At 34.2% G+C, this 20,143-nt stretch overlaps 1 protein-coding gene across 1 annotated transcript; it reads right to left on the bottom strand.

Annotated features, from left to right (window-relative positions):
* Positions 1-13,301: 13,301 nt before the first annotated feature.
* Positions 13,302-15,545, bottom strand: LOC111504352 (uncharacterized). The gene is made up of 2 exons (XM_023158885.2): positions 15,287-15,545; positions 13,302-15,068 (listed from the first exon to the last, which is right to left on the bottom strand). The coding sequence occupies exon 2, from the start codon at positions 15,059-15,061 to the stop codon at positions 13,580-13,582; it is 1,482 nt and encodes a 493-aa protein (XP_023014653.2). The 5' UTR covers positions 15,062-15,068; positions 15,287-15,545; the 3' UTR covers positions 13,302-13,579.
* Between the last annotated feature and the right edge of the window lie 4,598 nt (positions 15,546-20,143).

Below are 20,143 nucleotides of genomic sequence, written 5' to 3' on the forward strand. Positions count from 1 at the left end.
ACAATTGTTAACGGCCATATTATTGAAGCTACATCTGTTGTCATTTATTCAGTATGTTTTGCCAAATCGCCATGTATGAATATAACATTCAACAATACGTACAAATAATGAAATTGTTTTATCAAAATAAACATTCTGTTCGGGCTACGTACCACACGTTTCGCCCGTGTCACGTCATAATCGTCCTACTGAGAGAACTACTTGCAATGCGGTTGGCTCAGTAAACGATCACCAACACCAACAGCCAAATAGCTATTTTTAACACCTCGACACGTGTTTCGATCACCAAGTGATCATCTTCAAGAGGAAGATTAAACTAGAAACTATCGCGAAGCTTACGCTATTTATGCTATATAGATATCCTACACAAAACCCTTCAGGTGTACCACCCATACAGGTATACCACCCTAAATTAATTTTACAGTTTTGCCTTATCTACCACCCATACTGATATACCACCCTACATCAATTTTACAATTTTGCCTTATCTATTATTTTACAATATATGTTTAAATGTAGCTGTATATAAAACAATTTTCAGCTATATCAAAATCAATTTCACAATATTGCCTATCTAAATTTATTTTTGCAATGTGTCCTTATGTAGTAATTAGTAAACCCAAAAATATTATTTTAACAAGCTATATAGTATGCTATTTGGTATAGGTCCGTCATCGTTATTCATAATATTATTGTGTTTACTTATTTCCACACTCTCATAGGCATCTAGTTACCTGTTGTTGTTGACTTGTCCAACTAATCTTAGTGAACTGATGTCTATGGAATGGTTTTGTTGCAAAAAATCAGCAGCATAAATAGTGTTAGCTTCGCGATAGTTTCTAGTTTAATCTTCCTCTTGAAGATGATCACTTGGTGATCGAAACACGTGTCGAGGTGTTAAAAATAGCGATTTGGTGATGGGAAAAAACTCCAGTGATATTCATTACTACACCAAAGGTTCCAAACAGTGCATCATAAGTACAACAGCCTTATGTCTAAGAAACGCAAGATCTGCCAAAACATCGCCGCTGTCTGTTAGAGTGTGCCACAACTTGGCAAATTTTGCCACGTGACTTGATCCTGCACCCGTACAAAATTCAACTGATCTAGGAACTAAAGGTAAATGACCATAGACAACGATGTGTGTTAGCTGTATAAGATCTGGAACAGTTGGCAACTGACCCTAACTTCCATCGAAAAATCATCTTCAGCAACGAGGCCCATTCCTGGATGAATGTGTGCACGTGAACAAACGAAATTGGTGAATTTGGAACGATACCTATGCAAATGAGATCCAAGAGCTCCAATGCATTCCGAAAAAGTAACTGTTTGGTGTGGATTTTGGCTGCGGCGTCATCGGTCCATATTTGTTTGAGAACGACGTTAGCCAAGTCATCACTGTCAACGGTGAGCAGTATGGGTCGATGGTTACCAATTTCTTTTTGCCTAATTTGAATCATCTGGATACCAAAGGCATGTAATTTTAATAAAACGACGCTACATGCCATACAGCTCATGCCACTTTGTATATTCTGCATGAGCAATTTGAGGGTGCGTGGAGATGATATGAACTGGCCACTAAGACCGTGTGATGCCACACATTATGGCATCAATAGGTCGTTCGATGGAATGAAAAATTTTAATGATATCTCAAATTCAAAAATAGGAAAATCCCGTTCCCGGAGATCTAATTTTTTTTTTAAAAAGAATTGAATGCCCTCCTATTAGTCTCTACAGATTTGTTCGTTGTGAGTTCTTTATGCTTCGTAATGATTGAAAGGTATTTCAGGAACCTCTGGTGTAGAAAAACCCAAAAGAGGCACTGTGCCGAGACACTAATATTTCATCGCCTAAAGATGCCAACTTGGTTGGTGAAACACGAGTCAAAAAAAAGACTTGCAATTCTGGTGTTTGGAAACAGTACTTGTTTTGAATCTCTAAGGTACATACAAAATACTCAACATTATTGAAATCGTAACTGATGTTTTCGAACACATTGGGTGACCTTGTTTTTGAAATGGCTAAAATGCCTCTTTTTTATATCTGACGAAAAAATCTTTAAAATACATAGGAGTGGATGGACGAAACTAATTTCGAATAATTAGGTAATTTCATTTCATCATTAATACAACGAAAATGATCTGATCTAACCGAATGAAAAAATAGAGGTATAGAGATTCATAGAGGTTCATAGAGATATCAAAAATATAACTTGACTTCTTGTAAAATTTCAAAATGTTGGGGTTAATCTGATGGGTAAGTTGAAAGGTGGTTTTTATATTTCGATAGAAAAAACTATATTACTTTTCGGAAGAATAACTTCATTTGACTGCTTCGAAGTTTTGATATACATGGTAATATACATATTATATTATAATCAATTAAAAGTGAACCCAACATACGTCACTATTTTGCAATTGTAATAGTTGAATTTTCCAACTTCATTACGAATGGTAAGAGTGAAACTGAATTGTTTTTTTTAAAATTCTTTTCAATTTGAGAAAAAAATCCTGCACACCAATACAGACCATTGTATCAGTAACAAATCATCATAACAAATATTTATTCTCTTGACTCATGAAACCAATGTTTTTCAGTATTCTACTTTAATATTCCATCATTTCATTTCTATCATGTTACATTGAATGAAACCAATCGTGTAATATGAGAAGTTGTTCTACTTCACACCACGACGAATCACCTACTTCCATTGTAAAATGTATATAATATAGTTGAATATTATTTATATTTGCATGCGGTTGAATTGAAAATATTCATCGAAAAAATGTTGTTGTTTTGTTATGTTTCACTTTCACCAGACGCCTTATGACTATTACTGAAGAAAATCAATATGGAAACTAATTCTAATTAGTTTCAACTATGAAAGACCTTTTTGAATCAAATACTACAGTATCAGACAGAAATTTTACGGTTTACCCCTTAAATATATTATTTTTTTACTACAATGTTTGTGTTGAAATGAGTTATGTTTTATTGTATGATATCCTTTATTTGGATAAAAATCAGCAACATGATATATCGTTGAAAATGACCTCCATCAAGTTTCATATGGCAATCGACATTTTCGAACAATTATCATCTAGATTCATAGACTAAGTAGCATAAACTTTCAACTCTTGATATCTTAGAAAGATGCATTTTTTCAAAACACCAGAAATTACTATCAAGTTTCATCATTTATTTCAGACAACTTCATGAAAAAAATCTAAAGATGTAATATCTGGTACTCTAGCTGTCCACTTCACTTTTACCAATCCAATGCATTGGAAAACTGTCTCACTAGAACATGAAAATATGGGGACATATGGAAAGTTATATTATTTTTTAGTACATGTTATCATTTTCTAAAATCTGAGGAATCATGGGACCTGTATATTTTTTTAGTACATTTAAATATGTGTTGTTTATATTTACCTAGAAATGTGCACTAGTATATCCACTCGAAGATCAACACAACGTTTATCATTTCTATAGGTATATACTATATTTTATTAAAACTCAAACTGTTTCTTCTGAAAAGTATTTCTATTTTGCAAGTCCTAGGAGTCGTGTGAAGTCGTAGGAAATTATTTGGTGTGAGATTTTCTTTATTCTCTCCTTCGGAAGATACATATCTCTACTATTTACTGTATGTTTCACTTCTAATAGCAGAGTTATAAAAACTTCTTGTTTGGGTGCTTTTCCTTTGGGAATTCTTTCCAATCTTTCATCGATTGTACCATGCGCTACCATATTCCTCTTATATGTGAGCTTGCTCATGAAAAAAATTTTCCAAATAATTTCCTATCATCTTCCTCTTGATCAAGTCTTCGTCAAAATCTTTGATTATTTCTTTCAATTCTCGATTTGCTGAAGTGAAATTTGAACAAATGTCACTACAAATTATTGAAGGCTGTCTCCTTCTAGAAATAAAAGGGTTGAATTTATTGTAAAAATGTAACATATTGAATATGTGTTTTGGATGATTAATCTCTTTATCTGAGCAGAGGGTTTTGTAGAATTAGCCGGACAGATAACGTCATTAAGATATGAATGAATGGATGTTTATTGACATAAATATGGTAAAGATACAAGGCAAAATATAAAACACTACACTATTGGGAGATAATTTGTACGTGGTGAGTCAATTGAAGAATAAAATAAAGTCAATAGTTAAAATATATAAAATCTCAATCAATACTTATATCTGAACTTTTCTGACGAACGAAAGTCCATTTGAAAATTTCAGTTGATATTATATATAATGATTCAATGTTTAACAAAAAAGAAAATATGATATCACAAAGATAAGAAACATTATTGCACAACTATGGCATCACAATCAATGTACGTAATCAGTTAATTTTCAATCAAGGATTGTCAATTAATTCATGTATCTCCCCTGTTGGCCTGCTCATTACATAACTTTCAACTTCAGTCTTGAACCTTTTGAGTTTATTTTCATTTTTCACTTTATCTGTCAAGGTGTTGTATAATTATTTTGTCCCTAAGTACAAATAACTTCTCTGTCCGATGTATTTGTTCATAATTGGTGTAACATACTTTTGTTTATTTCTGGTTTCATAGATATGTGTGCGATGTTGTATTGTATAAGACAACACTCAAATAGAGGTCTACTTGAGTCTTGTCTTATACTGACTTGCATATAATATATCTATTGAATATCTGATACTTTCGCTTCGACAAAAAGTTGATCGGTGAGATACCTATAGTTTTTGTTTAGCAGTAATTTCAAAAATTTATTTCATGTGGCCTGTATTGCATTATTGTGTGCTCTTGAAACACCTCCCCAATCTATGATTCCGTAGCTCAGATGTGATTCTACCAAACTGTGATACACTATTACATCTTAACAAATTTCTTAAATCTATATAAAATACACCTCAATTTTTTTTGTTAAGTAGTCCACATGAGTTTTCCATCTGAAAGAACGATCAAACATTATTCCCAAATATTTAATTTCATTTGCTGGTCTTATTGCGAAATAATTTTGTATGGCTACCAAATGGTGAGTAAACCGATAACAGTCTGTAGTCCAACCGTGTTTTAATTTTGACAAAATCCCTTTCAATTTAAATTTTTCAAATTGTACCAGTTTGTGTCTTTATAGATTACCACAGTATCATCAGCGAAGATGCTGATTTGACCTTCTTCCTCCAATAGAAATATGTTATTCAAATAAATTATGAATAGCAATCGACAATTGTGTTGACAAATTGACAAATAAATTATGAATAACAATTGACAATTGATAGAAGTGATAGGTCTCTTCTCTAGCAAAAACCCATCTTTTCTGAAACTTGCACTTTTCTATTCCAAATTTTTTCTGGTATCTTCAATCCTTCAGTTGTCAATTCTTATTTCTGTAGGTGGCCAAGTTTCTTGATGTTATGTTCTAATCTGAAAACATAAACCGCATTTCTTATTAACTTCATGTAGTCAGAAAACTTTTTGAAATGTGGTAAATATTCAATTTTATTTAAAACTGTTGGTAGAATGAATTCGTGTTCAAATTCGAAGGTCTCTGGATTTTTTTTGAATTTCTCTGCACTTATCTTTTTTCGTTTCATTGTCCAAAATTCTTGTCTATAATATAAAAATTCCGCAGTTTGAAAACAATAATTTCTCTCTTGTAGATTTATGTCTTCATCTTGAGTAGCTTCATCTGCTATGTTCAGGGTGGAAGTAATCCAATGTTCTTATGTTCTCCTGAATCTCGCCCCCCTCCGTGTGTAATGAGTATTTTGAACATTCTTGGTAATCAGTTAACTAGTTCAGTGATCCTATAATTTTTCTATTGGTGTTTTTTATTACATATCTAATATGTCTGATGGTGTTTAAAATAGTTATATTGTCAACACGAAGAAACTACTTTTCGGGTCCTGAAAAAGAATTCAATTAACTTCGAAACGTTCGTAATAAAACAACCTTTCTTCTTTCTTCCGAAAATTTCTCATCTCGCCTAACTCCTTCTGGAATATGTGTATAAAGTTCATTCCAATTGCATACCCAAATCCTTGGTTGAAATCCCCCTTGTCTTTGTATTGAAATTACTCCCTTCATAACAAGGATATTTCCTTATCTGTGGACACTGCCAAAATAATCATCCATATAGTGCTTGTTCACTATCCTATCTACAGCTTCAGCAAGTTTGTTCTGGAACTCTAATACAATTCGATTATCAGTATATTGTACCGAAAAAGTTGAACCCATGTTACCAAAAATCAGCACCTACATTTTGTAAGTGTTGAATGCTTCATTGGAAATATTTCTCCAGAGAAATCGTTTTCCAACACGATCTTTTTTTTCTGATAGATATTCTGTGAAATATATTCTGAATATCTGCTGAGAAAGCTACATTTCTCTCCATGTATTCGAAAATTACATCAACAAGAGAGTTGATTTAATCAGATCCCTGTGATCTGTGCGAATTTCATATATCTAACAGTTTTTCTTTCTAGATACTAAAGCCTTTGTAGTGCTTCATGTTTACATTCTGGTGAAGTTAAACTATTATTTGTCCATAACAAACAAGTTTCCCAGCACATTCTATCACCATTTCTTCTTGAAACTGAGTCTATCATTTGAATTTTTTTTTCATCCGAATTCTTTGATATATTTTCAGAAATTTCGTCTCCAAATAACTCCGTGGAAAAATAACTTTCGTCTTCTTCATGTAATATTTCACCATTTTCATCAAATCTACCTCTGAGTTCTCTCAAATTCCTATGTGCTACCCAACTTTTTTTTTGATAACTCTGACAAGTTATCAGGGACATTCAATCCCTCTCTACTAATGATTATATCCCATTCATTTTGTTCTATCAACAGTCGCGGTTTTGTATCCAGTATCTATGTTTCTCTTTACATTTAAAACATTTGTGAACTGAAGTACTTTCTGCTTGAAAGGTGATAAGAGCTGTATTGAATATCTCTTCATAAGGCTGATTTGGAGAGAACTTCATTCATAGACTGAGCATAGCTCGCTACTTCTAACTCTTCAAATTCTTATGAAGTGCTCTCAGCATTCTTCTCAAGTACTTTTTCACCCCATAGAAGCCTGATATTGTAAGATAACTTATGTAGTATCTTCTCCAGAAGTTGTCGGCATTCTGGAGAAAATTCTATGGCCTATGGTTTCCAGGGTAATCACCAGATTTGACACAAAAAATGTGTTGGAGACCTGAAATCATAATTTTTCCATTATAGGAAAGTTTTTTACTTTACTGATCAGGCCCTTCACAATCAAATCTACTCAACCGTATCCACAGATCAATATGTCGATATTCGATTTCATTGACAAGGTAGCTAACAACAAACCCTCAACTTTGATAGCTTTTCTCAACTTACACATATTTTTCTCATCTGTTAAACCAAATAAGTTAGTTGAAAGAAATGTTTAATGAAAAATTTTTGATAGTTTTTCCAGAAAAATTTTGTATATCTTTGTCATTCATTATCGCGTCAATGATTGATTTTTGCACCTGAAACTTCTTCATTCTCTCTATCACGTTTTTATGGAACATGGAATGACCTCCCAGCTGACATATTGCAACCAATAATGCACTTCCACTTCAGAAGCAACATAAAAAATCTCGTTAATGATGTGAATTACTGGATGAAGTTCTGTCACTTTCCAGACCTTCTCAAATCAAATCCCATCCTTTGTCTAGCCATAATTTTCACTGGTTCTACTGGATGAGACTGCAGGTAACTTATCTTCTGTGGCATCGCGTTAAGCAATGGCAACTTTCCTAACATTTCTGTCATTCTTTCTAGGACTATCACTTTTTGCTTCCGCAGTCACACTACGTGTTTTCATTTTGCTGTTTTCAAAAGGTAAATATTGATATTTACAACATAAATGTCTCATACACCATTATCTTAGATGAATACGTTCAGTATTTTCGTTGACATTTTGGTCCCAGAGTTACTGTCGTATCTGATAGCTATAATGATTTTACGAGAAATAGTAAAGGCGCAGAACAACGTCGTAGAACTCCTGATATTTTATTTGATCAACCTAATAGTTCCTACCAGGCAACAAAATTTCTTGCAAATAGTCACAACAAATTTAGGTTCATTTCAATTTTGAAAGAAGAGTTTACCGCTGAAAATATATTGGTAAAACAAGCTAATAATGATGCTGATGTTATAATAATCGAAACAGCAATAGAGCAATTCAGTTTGCCAATACAACTATTGTTGTAGGTGAAAATGTAGACTTAGTAGTATTACTCACTGCTCGAACTACAATCGAAAAACCTTCTTTAAACCTGAAAAAGCTCAGCATCAGCATCATAAATATCTTCATCGAAAAGTTTATCTACTTACGCAAAATAGTTATCAGCTAGATCCAAAAGACTGGGGTTGGAAAGTTGGTCGACAATACATTATAACTTGCGCCATTTGCGCCAGAAAAACTGCTAAACACAATTTTTTGCAACTGTAAAAAGGTATGTGGTGCTAAATGTGGTTGCGAGAAAGTTTGACAGTTTTGTTCCCTAGCATGTACACATTGTCAAGGCCAGCCGTTCTCCAATGTTGAATCGCCAATAGCTGAGGTTCCGTTTGATACAAACGAGGAGTCATGCGATGTATCACTATCGAGGCAATTTACTTGCACCCAGGATGAATAAGAGGAACAAGAAAGAAGACGAAGCAGAAGTATTGGAGTGTTATGAATCAGACGAATGAATTTTCCTATTTTGCACAATCTACTTTCATCATTTTCAACCCTTGCCATATGTTTTGTTATCCAATAATTTCAAATTGAACAGAATGACAACAGATACGTGGAATAAGCCTACCGGGCTAAAAAAACACGTCCTTAGTACACCTCAAAGGTGACGTGGAAACGTGTGCATATTATGACGATTACAACACATTTTGAATTGTTATGTCCCAAAAACGGTAGCTCTCAGGAAAATAGTATTTCGCAATTTTTCATAGATATTTATCTGATCTACATTTTTTGTTTGGAATAATTTTATTATTGAAGTGATCGTTTTGCTGAAAATAGCGCAATCCCTGTTTTTATGACGTTTGAGCCATAAAATTTGGATTGATGGGGATTTCATTTATGATGGTGTTTTGAACAGTCCTACTAATTTCAAGCTGGGCCTAATTTGACCAGATAATAATTGGCAACAATCTACTTTTTGTTACTACCTTTCACCAACTATTAGCGTCTTCATGAGATGAAGTAGACTACTTCGACTGGTATGAACAAAATATAATCCATTCATTTTCAATCATACAACATATACGTATGTTTCGGTCGTTCTACCATGTTCAAGTTCTGAAAATGTATTTGTATTTGAAAACATTCAATGATAACACTACGTCATCATAGTCAGTGTAGGACTATCTGTTTTGAAATATGTTTTTCCGTTAATCAGCTATAGCCATATCAACCGAATCTGCCACAGGAAATCTAACAAAGTAAGTATATATGTTTTCTACCACTTTTATTTGTAACGTCAGTTACAAATAAAAATGGTGAAAAACATAGAAAGTTTCCTTTCTCTTTTCTTCATTATGATTTCCTACTACGTAGTAACGGCTACATCCATAAATTCATATATGTTTTCTTGACATTGGTTCAGTAGCAACAGATGAGTTCACTTCGAAGAAAATAAACGCCTCCAGTTCCTGAAGTTATACATTTTCCTAGAACATCACTTATTACAATCGTATTTTCATGGAAATTCCCACATGAAATCTAAAACTGATTTTTTTGACAGTTCTGACTATTTCACAATACAGAAAAGTTGGTAAAATTTTCAATTCGAAAGCTCTGCATTTCTATTTGGGAATAACTTGCAATGTTTAATATGTATAAAAGCGGTAAGAACATAAATTGTTCCCAAGGGTAATAACGTGGAATTCCATTACGATATTTCTTTCATAAAATCATCATACATCACTTTTATGCGTACGGCTATTCTCCTTACAACCCCACAGGGCATTTCACAAAAAAATATCTAGAATTGGTCAAAATAATTTTCAGTATGAATTCGAGATATGCGTACTGCGGTCTCATTTTTTGTCCGAATTTATTCGGATGGAATTTATTGGGTTTCTTGATAGAAAATAAAAATATAATCTTTTCCAACAATTCCATACTGTAGGATCTGGTAAACACTTACTATTTTACTACTTCTCTGGCTAATACCACGATGGACACTTTATTATATCCGACCGACATTTATGCAAGTTATCTCACAGAGGTTGGTCTTGCAGATGTTTTCCGTTCATATGGCGGCAGGTCCACACTCGAATTGATCGGAGATATCACCTACAAACCGATTATGGGGTATTACCTTTTATCAGCGAAGGAAAGAACCAATCCAGACAACTGTAAGCCTGAGACTCGAATGATGTCGACTATTCACTATATATGATGCCTCCGTCTGAGAGAAAGATTTGTTAATTACAAGCAGCTAAAAAGTACCTCATTCGAGGTTGGTGCAAAGTAAGATTTTATTTCAATCACTCTGAAGCTATCTGACATGTTAATTTCTTCCGAACCTGCGAAAAACAATGCAGCCTCATGGGTATGTACCGTTATCCTCCATCATTATAAATATATAAAAAAAATGCAGCATTTGAGAGGTTTTCATTGTATTATGGTCACAGACTATAAATAGATATGTGATCAGGAATTCAACCACCATGGTGATGTTTGGTTTCATCCCTCATGTCTTTCCGTGAGTACTCCTGATCAGTATCAGAGCTACCACTGTCTTTTTTTTTGCTCTTTCTAGATTTGGTGATATAAGGTTTTCATTAAAGTTTGTGTTTGACGGTTACTTATTTGCATGATATATGATATCTGTGTGAATCTGAGTTTATTTCGAAATTAATTGTTTTTTTTGGAAGATTTCTACTTTTTTGTATAAAGATGGAAAAGTACAAAGTCAAAACCTTTCTTCCCCGATATATTTCCATGATAATACAATGTTGAATCTACTCATATCCAATATAAGAATGTATTATTATTATTTGTATATCATATATATGTGCTATTTGTCCCACCGACCAAGAATCATGTAATATCATCACCCCTCCTATAAACTTACCCTGACTCTCACCTATTTCGTTGGCCCGGTCCTGTCCGTGCAGATCTCGTATGATGAGTAGGTGTGACACGAAGCTGTATTCATGTTGGAGCGTGAAAGTGGTCGTTTTTTTGAACGTCTGATACAAATGTAGGGGCCAGAATTATCACTTTCATCGGCCTTGAACCGAGCAACGTTGGCGAACGAAAGTGAAATTTCCAAAACATTCGATCAGCTCACTCTCAGTTGTTTCGTTTTAGGAGTTCAAGAACACTGAACATTTGGACTAGAAAGATGAACCATAAACTTCCCACGTTTTCAAATATTGCCAAAAATTATATTGATCAGAAATAAAAAGAAATATATATCAGTCACAGAGAGTGTTCGAACAGACTGTTGAAACAGTTTTAAAAGCCAATAACTTGACTTCTCGAAGAATCATTAATAGATCGATATGATGAACAACTCACTAAGGCTGATTACAGAATCGCAACAAGTTTTTCACTAACTTGAGAAAGCTTTTGTATAAGAGAAAAATCTACATTTATATATCAAAATATGAATAGATAAGTACTTTCTGATCATTTCCATTTTGATTTCAATTTAAGAGACACCGGTAGACAGCTGTTTCAGCCTATTGGGCATCGTCAGTACCGGGCAGGCGGTCATCGATTGAAGACAAAATGTGAAAAACCAGAAAAGTATTTGATGAGAATAGCTGCGTAAGCGCAAGTGAACCATAAGTGGAACCACCTATTGGTGTGACACCCAGTCAACTTGACAAGTTTTTATGTCAGTGTTGGTGGTTTGACCAATCAACCGACAACTGCGTTAGCAGAAATTTGGGAAGCTAACCTGAAATGCCATCGGAAAACCAATCCATATGTTTCTAGAAATGATATTAAATCGAGAAAGGTTAATGCCGTCAAGCTGCTGGAAATTAATTCCATAAAAATCAAAATATGAATAGATAAATACTTTCTGATCATTTCCATATCGATTTCAATCTAAGAGCCACCGGTAGACAGCTGTTTCAGCCTATTGGGCATCATCAGTACCGGGCAGGTGATTCTCGATTGTGACACCCAAGTCAACTTAACTTGGGTTTCACACCAATAGGTGGTTCCACTTATGGTTCATTTGCGTTTACGCAGTCATTTTTATCAAGTACGTTTCTGATTTTTCACATTTTGTCTTCAATCGAGGACCGCCTGCCCGGTACTGACGATGCCCAATAGGTATATATATATATATATATATATATATATATATATATATATATATATATATATATATATATATATATATATATATATATATATATATATATGAATATATATATATATATATATATATATATATATATAAATATATATATATATATATATATATATAGGGTTAGTTGGGGTAATGGTAAACGATTTTTACAAATTATAATAAAAAGTCTTTTAAAATCTGAAGTTCAACATTTACCACATAATATTTCTGGGTGGAGGCATCTTGGAGGGTTGTGGTTATGTCCTTGAAATGGCAGTAATAAGGTTGGATAATTCATCGAAATATGAGATGTTTACAATTGCCCAAGAATAAGAATAATTATTGGAAATTTTGGGGCAATCGTAAACATCGTGTTCGTGTCTATATCAGCCCTGTGTAACTTTATATGAAGTAAATGTGAACAGAGAACCAAATCGTTGAGATTTCGTTTCTCGACTGATGATATTTCGAGTAATGTTTACAATTGCCCCAAGAATATTTGAGAAAAATATGTAGTAAACAATAAATATATTCTCCTCATAAAAGTACAAATGTTCAAATAGGTAATTTTAATATGGTTTTTCGAAAATGTCTACTTTTCCAGAAAATGAATAAATCATTTTGCGTCCCACAAACTTGGTACTGGGTGTAGGAAGAATAGCAACCACCTCATCAAGTGTAATGTAAGATACGTTCATCTCGTTGATGTAGAAGTCAGAACAGGTTTTGTCGACTGACTTGAGCCCTACAATAGCAATTTCACCATCATCCTCATCTTTCTTCTGAACTAGGCAAACACATTTATATTCAATGGAGCTCTTGTGTATCCCAGTAAATTTGGCTAGAATAAAAGTGTCTTCCTGTACATCGTCCCACTTCACCTCTCTATAAACCACAGATTTCAATTCTTTCGAAGATTTTTATTGATCAACGTGATCAATGGTAAATCTTCGCCGTCAGTCTCATTTTCTTCAAATAAATGTACGTCTTCCTCACTTTCAGTATCAGATGGTGTAAATTTTAATGTTCTATTCCCCTTCTTTTTGATACCTTTGCTCTGTTTCATTTTTCGAGGCTTCTTGGTCATATTTCCTTTATCCTTCTTCTTCTCTTCAGCTTCTTCAAGTTTCTTTAAAACTTCAGAAGTTGTCAAGACTTCTCCGTAAGTGGACTGTCTCAAACGTGGGACGACTTTTCTTGGAAGAGCACTGGCAGCAACATCTAATGTAGTAGGATTTTTACATGCTTCCTGTAACTTTTGACTGAATATGTGAAGGATTCGGAGAATAGTGTTGGGGCTGTTGTAAATTCCAAGTTTTCTTCTCTGGAGTCATTACCGGTGGAGTCTTCTTTGGGTATGGTGCAGGAATAGGACCGTTCTGTTCTATAACAGATGTTCCCGGAATAGGCTCAATATGTTCATCAGAAGTTTGTAACCCCAAAGATACAGATTTAATGCTCTGCTTGTATTTTTTCAATTTAATAGGATCAAAGAACTCTTCAGGAAACATTGCAGAGTTTATAGGAAATATACCAGTAGTTTCAAACCCTGATATAATGTTTGCTGCTGTCATACCATCTCTCCAAACTTCGGCTAGTAGCTCCACAAATTTTTGTTTACTAAGCCTACCTGACGATTTGCCCATTTCGGACTTGCCATGGGCTACTAATATTTTGTTCCATTTAATTTTCACGGGGCCGAAAACACACTTGTCCAGAGGCTGTATCCTATCAGTCAAGTGACTGGGAAATCGGAAGAGTGATATGTTGTTTTGAATAGCTGCATGTACAATGCGAACGCTTACATGACTGCAGTGGCCGTCGAACAGTAGAATAGCTGCTTGATTAAGTTGGTTATGCCTAAGCCTGCGAACTTTCACATCGGGAATAAATGATGTCACAAACCAATGATAAAAGTGAGGCTCCTCCATCCATCCGTTTTTTGATGCTCCATATAACGTTCCTGGAAATGCTTTTTCAGATGTCCAACGTGCCTGGACCGCCCCTCCTTTGAACACAATAAATGGGGGAAGATAAGTTCCGTCTGCAGCAATGCAGGCCAATACTGTTGTCGACTCTCTTCCTGAACCACCCGAAACTCGACTCAGAGCTTTTCCTTTCTCGCCAATCGCTCTTACTCTGGAGGGATCACTACTAAATCCAGACTCGTCAGCATTGAAAACGAAATACGATTTATTTGGTTGGTCGACTGATGTTTCACTCATCAGATCATTAATCTTTTGATAAAAGTCGTAGACCACAAACGGATCTCTGGCGTCTTTTCGAATCTTTTGAAGATGCTCAGGCTTCTTGAATGACAAGTTTGGATGCCTCCTCATGAATCCCAAATACCAATCGTGTGAAGGTACGTTATTTTTGAAAGGAGTTTTCAAATTCATCAATGTAACATATTCGCCGACAAAACTACATAACTCCTTCTCGTCAGCAGGCCAGCCCATTCGAGCACGAGCAATAAGACAATTTGCTAACGAATTCTCTACATCTGCAGGTAAAGCAGGCCGGCGCCCTGCTTTCAAAACACTCATGGGATTTTTTCTACCTCTTATTCTATGGTAAATGACGGCAAGGGGTACATTGTAGGCCTGCTGTGCTTGCCTGAAAGTTTTATTTTTGTTCTTAACATCATTCACGGCATTAACGAGATCTACATCAGAATATCTTTGATCATTTTTCTTTTTTCGTTCGTAGTTTCTCACCATCGTATTTCTGAAAAGAAAAGAAATTGTGTTTACAATTTCCCCAAAAAATTTGAAGTGTTCACAATTCCCCCAAAAATCCGTTTACTATTACCCCAACTTTATTCAACTTGGGGCAATTGTAAACACACGTGCACTGGTCACTCCGTGATATATAACCTCAAAATAAGGCAACGTGCCATTAGTTTAATTATAATCATTACGAATACATAATATACCACAACTTACCTGTATTAATTTCAATTTTTTTTTTGTGACACAAAGCGATCAGTTCGAATCTGCTCAACAACTTTTTTATGCTGCAAAAAAGAAAATATTTTTTTCAGCTCGACCGGTAGCACTAACAATCGGCGTAAACAGACGAATACGGATGAAAGTTGCAGTGTCTCCGTCGCGGCTTGGCAACATTCGTAGGCGCCAAATTCAAATGTTATTAAACGTGTTTGCAATTGCCCCTGTTTACGTTTACCCCAACTAACCCTATATATATATATATATGAATATATATATATATATATATATATATATATATATATATATATATATATATATATATATGTGTATCCTATATATATATATATATATAGGATACACATCTTTGTTACACTGTGCCTGAGAATTTTTAGTGAGAACACTAACCACGCATATAACATTTTCCTGCACAGGATGCAGGGCTATTACTTGGCCAAGTTTCCACTACAACGGCAGTGAATTGTTTCTCTTTGAAATCACTAAAGATTCAATTTCAATTGAATTTGATTCATTTCAACATTTGCACAAAAACTGTGATATCTGTTGTGAACACACATAAAGTTCAATTGATTGGTTGAGAATTTGGTCACATCTATTCAATCTCTTCGAGGTACAGCCGTTAGACAACTTTCCACAAAAAAGTTCCATTCTATAAAGAGATTTGAGATCTTGAATGTATGGAAGTCTCGATATGTCAAATTGCAATGTACAGACTACAATGTACAATGTACAGGCGATTCACGCCTTGCTACAAATCGTTTCAGGCAATTCATAATGTTTCAGTATTTGAACTTTCAGCAGGTTGCAAAGGATCACTTTTGCTAACAAAAAACAAAAATACAAATACATGCCCTCACTATTTTTCTGAGCCTCAAATTTCCATTTAAAAAAAAACGGAACCTACCTAATCTAAGCCTACGATTGAGAATGGTAATTTTGGTATTATTCCAAACTACGGACGATTTTCTATTATTGGTAATGAATGAATATCTGCTTCTGATAATTAAAAGGGTCGTTTTTCAAGAAAGATATATATTCCGGCAAAATAATTGAATGTTTTTGTTGAACATGTCAATTCTTCTTCTTCTTCTTGAATCAAGTTCTCTGAATCCAAAAACCGATACAGGTTCCAAATCTCACTAGAAGTCATTGAAGTTCTCTTATGTATTTTCAAGAACAGAAAGAGATTTGAATTCATGATTGGGCCATGATTGATTCGTCATGTTAATTCGTGAGGTATCAATGAATAGAAGCATGTTCATAAATACAACATGAGTTATTGTGAATGTGGAAAACCGATTGAAAATCAAATTAAAAATATTCTCTATTAGAGAAACGGATAAAAGTTTCACCTTTTTCCGCTTTTTCACGAAATAAATAACTTTGACAATAGGAATATCCAGTCAAGATGACGGATAGGATTTTAAGAAGGTGGGTCCCCAATCAGCTCAAATTATTTGCTGCAAGTTTCAAAGAAATTTGACCGCGTGATAAGAAATGCTTCAAAGAATTTTCCGAATGATCGGTCCTTCAATAATGAAATCATTTCTGATCTTTTGATTATTTTTCACTTTTTTTCGTTTCAATCTCAGACAGGTGTCCGAACTGTAACTATTAGGTCATAAAATCGTCATAGAATTTTTTAAATTCTAGGTTTCCAGTGAAACATTTTTCCAAAATGTGAAATCGTTTTGAAATAACATAATTAGAGCTACCATGATCAATATCTTGGCATATAGTTGACAAGTTGAGTAAAATTTTCATGATTATTCGGCCCTGAGAAAATTCATCCTATTTTTATGTTTTGAGTGATGCCGTAATACTCATTATCATATCAATAATTCATCATTATTCATTATCAATCCAATTAAATATTTACATTATTAGTTAATCTCATAAAATTGAACACTTTTTTAAACCTTTTCAAAATAATGCCAATGCATTAAAAAATATTCTTACTATTAATAACATTTTCAAAAGACTGAAATAAAAACTCCTTTATCAAGCGATTCCTTGTGCAGATTGCAACTGGGAAAACATATTAACATAGGTCGAACCAGCAGACTCAACAAGAGAATAACTGATCAAAAAATTGATATGAAAAATAATAGACAGAAGAAGATATTCTATAGCGAAACAGGAGTTGCGTTTTTGTGGAACTGTATAGTGAAAATCTCACAATAAAGTGTTTCTTGAGTACTGGTTGTAATTTCTTTATCATTTATTCATCTTTTTGTCGTTCTTGTTGATGCCTTCCGTTTATATGCTGCTGTATACTGTAATCGTGTCGTGGAATATCCAGATTGGTCGGTGTCGTTAATGCTTGGTGGGACGTGTATATGAGTGATAATACGTGTCTCGCTCGACTGGAGGCACACTGATTACTGTCCCGGGTGATGCTTTCGCTGTTGATGGTGTACTGGTCATAGTTTTAGATATTATGATGGTTTTCCATGCAGCAGGAAAACCATCAGTATGACGCATCATGCATCACCTCTCTTGTTTGGACTGCTGATCTTGCTAATTTTTATTGGCTCCCATAGGATCCTGGTTTTCTAGTGATGTATACTTGCGATCTATTCGCAGCTTTTGACCTGTATCGATATTGTGACCTGTATCAAGGTGGTGTTCGTATAAGGCTAAGGTTGTTTGTTATATCTTATATATGCCTGGGTTTTCTAGGTTGTCTTTGTCTTTTGGGTTGTTTCAGGAATTGATTCTCATGTAGTTGTTTTCATGTAGTCATATCAGAATTTTTATCAGTTCATCTGTAATTCCTGTGAACTAGGGAGGATGGCTTTAGTTCCTTTTGTGTTTGTTTTTTTTTTCCTTTTGTCTGCGGTTGCTTTGTGAATTGCATAATTTTCAAATACATCTTATTGAAGAGCTCTTTGAATGTCTTCCATTTCTTGTTTCTTCGTGTCTTCGTTGGTTGCGCTTTCAGATCTGGATATGAAGTTGTTGGCTGCCTCTTGTATTTGTGCTGGATAGTGATTCCACGTTCAGGACGTGTGTTAAACCAACTGAGTTGGCCTCTTCAGGATATGAAGTTATATAAACTACTTCATTTGCTGAAAATGCCGACTTGGTTGGGGAAACGCGCATTGAGAATATTATCGCAGTTCTGATGTTTTGAAACAGTATTTACTTTAGATTGATCCACCACCAGAGAATCAAGTTCTACTTCTCTACACAAACTTCCAAACATTGATGTTGGATCATTCAAATGAAAAGTGGAGGCAAGGATGCTGCCGTCAGCAAAGCAAAATATTGGATTTCATATCAATATTAATATCAATAAAATAATAATGTATACAAGAATAATTTTAGGAGTCTTTCTGAAGCAATATTTTTCTCATAAATCTTCAAATAAAATGTCGTCTCATACATTTTCGGTGAGAAATAGTTTCTATCAAAACTCAAAGTTACCATCTTCAATATTGGATCGACATATTCTGCTGGTATTTTCCGAATGAATAGTGGACATATTCGATAAATTTGTGAAGGACATCGTTAGTGACATTCATGTTCAACGATTCATCGGTGTTATCCATACGGAAGCGAGATATTACAATAATAGAGTCGATAACCTTTGACGTATGCCGCTGCAAATGATGGACGATTATGGAATTCATGAACTGGGACTGATTTGAACACGGTTTAGGCGTGAAAGTTGTTCAGTTAAATAACAAAAATTTTGTGAAATTTAAAGACTTCTGTACTGATGATGTTGTTGCTTTTAATTAATTTTGTTCACTTTTGTTCACTTAGTATGTTGAAATAATTGATCATAGTTTGTTTATAAAAAAAGACGATTTTGACATTGACAATTTTTTGAAAGTTATAAAAATAAAGATATTGATTTGAAACGTTTGATTCCTGGTTTATTTCGACTTTAAATCGAAGGAAATCACAGTAGCACTGACTAGTCTGAACAAATGATATCAAATTCAATTTTTGTAATTCAATTGGAAGTATATTTCTTGCGACGATGAGTACCCAAATATATTTATGTTTTCAGAGCTTTTTCTATAAAAAAAACTGAAGTATTTTCATATGCGTGATGAAGATTTGAAAATTTGTTTGGAATTAATTTTGTTGAACTTGTAGGAGTGTTGTTTTTAACTTTTTTCTATCCGCTCAAAGCATTTGCAAGATGACGACCGGTTCGGACTGGCCGTCATTCACTCCCAAAGAAAATGAGACTAACGTATGTAAACATTGCTGTGAAAAAGTAGTAAACAAAGTTAAGTATAACAAATGTGGTGAACACTTCCACCCCGCGTGCCTTAAGCAGTCTAGTGAATAAAAGAAAGCTGGATGCAAACATGAATATGACTAACACACAGAGGACATATACCTCACATATAAAACCTACCTTAGAGAAGAGAATAAATTATTAAGAAACATAGTAGCAGACAAGGACACAATAATAGCAGATGAAGAGCAAGTAATATCACTACTGGAGAAGAAAATTATCATAATTTAAGGAAAATTGGCATTAATTAATGCAAATAAAACGGCTGATCAAACAAAACACCAAATCACTGAGGCAACAAAAAAACAAGGAGATAAAGTGGAAACCACAAAAAAAGGTCTTCCACAAAAAAAAAGGGTAAACAAAATCAATAACATAAAAATGAATCATCAGAACAAGGAGTTCCTTGTTCTGATGATTCGTTCTGATGATTCATTCTGATGTTTGTCCATTCTGTATGTTCCCAACATACAGAATGGACAAACATCACAGTGAATCAGCTGGAAGCGACTTTGTTTTATACTCTGTAGTGATGAGGTTATCGTTCGACTAAGGACTTCGATAATCCGTTCAAT

This window comes from Leptinotarsa decemlineata, unplaced genomic scaffold, assembly GCF_025532065.1.
Source record: "Leptinotarsa decemlineata unplaced genomic scaffold, Ldec_3_MD MMD2_P_RNA_scaffold_12, whole genome shotgun sequence".
NCBI classification, from domain to species: Eukaryota; Metazoa; Arthropoda; class Insecta; order Coleoptera; family Chrysomelidae; genus Leptinotarsa; species Leptinotarsa decemlineata.